Raw genomic sequence first — 2,870 nt, 5'->3', positions numbered from 1 at the left:
CAACTTGTAGGATGTACTCCCACAACTTGCTCTTTGGCTGCCATAACTTCAGGTCTATGGTTGGCTAAACAAAAACGGCCACTACCACAGATGAACAGGGATTGCAAACAATACTAGTATCTGTGAACAGAAATTTCCCTTGCCAGCTACTCCCTCCATCCGGGTTTATTAGGGCTAAAGACAATTTCTCTTAGACCAAGACACATAATAATTTGCTCACATTAATTCTTTCATTCCACTCCCAATGCACTCTCTCACATGCATGCAGCCAATGAAAAAGCACACATGAAATGTATTAACTTTTCAGCCATGGCACCAACAACAATAGCTTTCAATACAACCAATGAAATGGTTGCATGCATGCACCTTTCCAATGCCGGGCCTTATAAAAAGGGACATGCTTGTGATGCTGAAAGGCCTAATAAACCCGGACGGAGGGAGTACCTAACTAATAACAGTTCAGCTACTAGCACAGATGCATCCCAATTCATACTTGCACGGCAGAGATACAAATAAAACGAGACACAAGAACATAATAGTTCACACAATCACTAATTTTCAGACATAAAATGCAAGGTTCAGATAAGCACCCACCAGGTGGATGATTTAGGACGACCAACGACCAAATGATCCAGCTCTACGAACATAGTATGGCACAGAGTACGCTACTGACATATTACTACACACGACCAGTATTAGTAGTTCACGACACATGATAAGTGTTCAGCAGCAAAAGCAGACACAGATGCCCACCAGAGCGATTCCCACAGGCAAGGCAAGCACAGCACCTTAAGCCCTCTCGCCACGGATCCTCCTAGCCAGCTGAATGTCCTTGGGCATGATGGTCACCCGCTTGGCATGGATGGCGCACAGGTTGGTGTCCTCGAAGAGACCGACCAGGTAGGCCTCTGCAGCCTCCTGAAGGGCCAGCACCGCATGGCTCTGGAAGCGGAGGTCAGTCTGCACAGACAGAACAGGGCGGTGCTTTTAGCTTACTTGATTGATATAAGAGCTGACATAACAGGAGAAGAGCAATGTAGGGCACAAGTCGATTGATCACCTTGAAGTCCTGGGCAATCTCCCTAACAAGCCTCTGGAATGGAAGCTTCCTGATGAGCAGCTCCGTGCTCTTTTGGTACTTGCGGATCTCACTGCAAAGTCAAGCACAAAATTACTCATTTGAGAATACTTGAAAACAAAACCATATGCAATAACATGTGCTAGCATAGGTTGGAAGGCTTTACACACCGAAGAGCAACAGTTCCAGGGCGGTAACGGTGAGGCTTCTTCACTCCTCCAGTGGTGGGAGCAGACTTACGGGCAGCCTGTCAAAAAGCAAAACAGAGCACATGGTCATGAACAATAATACCATGATAATCCATATACATCAGTAAGATATCTGGTCATAAGCTGACAATGAAGGTTGAGGTTCAAATTATACCCAGTTCAATTTACCTAAATGTAAAGAATTTACCATAAATAAAGACATGGCATAGATAAACTATCAATATTGCAGTCACAAACCTTGGTGGCTAGCTGCTTCCTGGGAGCCTTTCCTCCAGTGGACTTACGGGCGGTCTGCTTAGTACGAGCCATGAGCAAAACCTTGGTTTACCTGAAGCAAAAACAGAACATAGTCAGTTCTATAAATTGAATATCACAATATCACAAAAAAAGAATGCAGTGTATTTCTAACTAAAACTTTTCATTCAAAAGATCAGACCCAAGATAGAATTCCACTTCAGATGAAAGTCCTGATCTACCTTTAGCATAGTTTGTTCACTCAAAAGACACACATAAAGATGACACACTAAAAAACTGCAGCCTAGTATTTTTTTTAACACTAAAGAAAACAAGGCTACCATGATCGCCTAATCAGAAGCAAGAAAAGAAATAGCAGTCCACTGATAAAAAATATGCTTCCTAGTTATCACATGTAATGGTCGGACATCAACTTCACATAGTTATCTGTGTATGCTTTTAGTTTATCACAAGAATAACATTAGCTAACTAGCAAGTTGGTACAATTCAGATGCAATAAATCAATACTAAGATATGTTAAGCAATCGACTATTTTCAAAATGGCTATGCAACTGCTTCCATATATCAATGCACCCAATTGACTTCCACTATCAGAGTAGACAAGTATATTAGTTCATCCTGTTACTATCATTCCCAGATACCTAGACTGCAGGTTGCTCTCAATACCAAGCTCAAAACAGTAACAAAATTACATTTGCACTGACCACATGCTGTATGCAGGACTTTAGAAACTGAATATCCCAATATAAACACTATGAGCTCATGCCAATTCTTTCCAACCGTACAGTCCTAAAAGAAACTACCAACCCGCAGATACCGAATTCTCCAAACGTTAGTTCAACTCATCAAAAGATATAGCACACACGTCAATAAGTCGAAGCGAAATTTATACCACTGTAGCACTATGAAACTACAGATTTGAGGGGTCAGCAGATGAACAGACGCAAATCAAATATGGCACAACTAACGAACTTGGGTACAACTATGATGTACGCGAATCTACAGATCTGCGGGAATTCTTTTGAGGGCTAAGACGCGAAATCATATATCGTCAAATCACGCCATTGGAACTTGAACTACATCGATCGGTCTGCCACCAAACAACAAAACCACCATCAAGTAGGCACAGGTAATCGTGACTAAACGAAATTTAAGCAAGGCTTAAGACCCGAAAGAATCCGTCGAAACAATCAGAATCTGGAACCACGCCCAAACCCTAACCGCGCATAAAATTCAAATCCGCGCCGTGTTAAACCCGAATCAACCGCCCCGGCGAGATTAACGCGGACCGATTCACCAACCACGGCGGGCCACGAAGGAATCAAGCT

General features: G+C 42.6%; 1 protein-coding gene across 1 annotated transcript; it reads right to left on the bottom strand.

Annotated features, from left to right (window-relative positions):
• Positions 1-515: 515 nt before the first annotated feature.
• On the bottom strand, positions 516-1,682 carry LOC119355311 (histone H3.3). Its single transcript, XM_037622100.1, has 4 exons — positions 1,525-1,682; positions 1,249-1,325; positions 1,061-1,151; positions 516-960 (listed from the first exon to the last, which is right to left on the bottom strand). Exons 1-4 carry the CDS (start codon positions 1,594-1,596, stop codon positions 790-792), a joined length of 411 nt encoding a protein of 136 aa, XP_037477997.1. The 5' UTR covers positions 1,597-1,682; the 3' UTR covers positions 516-789.
• Between the last annotated feature and the right edge of the window lie 1,188 nt (positions 1,683-2,870).

Source organism: Triticum dicoccoides, chromosome 2A (assembly GCF_002162155.2).
Source record: "Triticum dicoccoides isolate Atlit2015 ecotype Zavitan chromosome 2A, WEW_v2.0, whole genome shotgun sequence".
NCBI classification, from domain to species: domain Eukaryota; kingdom Viridiplantae; phylum Streptophyta; class Magnoliopsida; order Poales; family Poaceae; genus Triticum; species Triticum dicoccoides.
The sequence above is the reverse complement of the archived record's forward strand: the minus strand, read 5'-3'. Positions and strand labels throughout refer to the sequence as shown.

Bases quoted from the DNA above. Each gene is read 5' to 3' on its own strand.
- LOC119355311 (XM_037622100.1), bottom strand. From the start codon at position 1,596: ATGGCTCGTACTAAGCAGACCGCCCGTAAGTCCACTGGAGGAAAGGCT. The intron at 1,326-1,524 runs GTTTGTGACTGC...GCTTTTTGACAG, and splicing joins GGAAGCAGCTAGCCACCAAG to GCTGCCCGTAAGTCTGCTCC. The intron at 961-1,060 runs GTGATCAATCGA...CTGTCTGTGCAG, and splicing joins AGATTGCCCAGGACTTCAAG to ACTGACCTCCGCTTCCAGAG.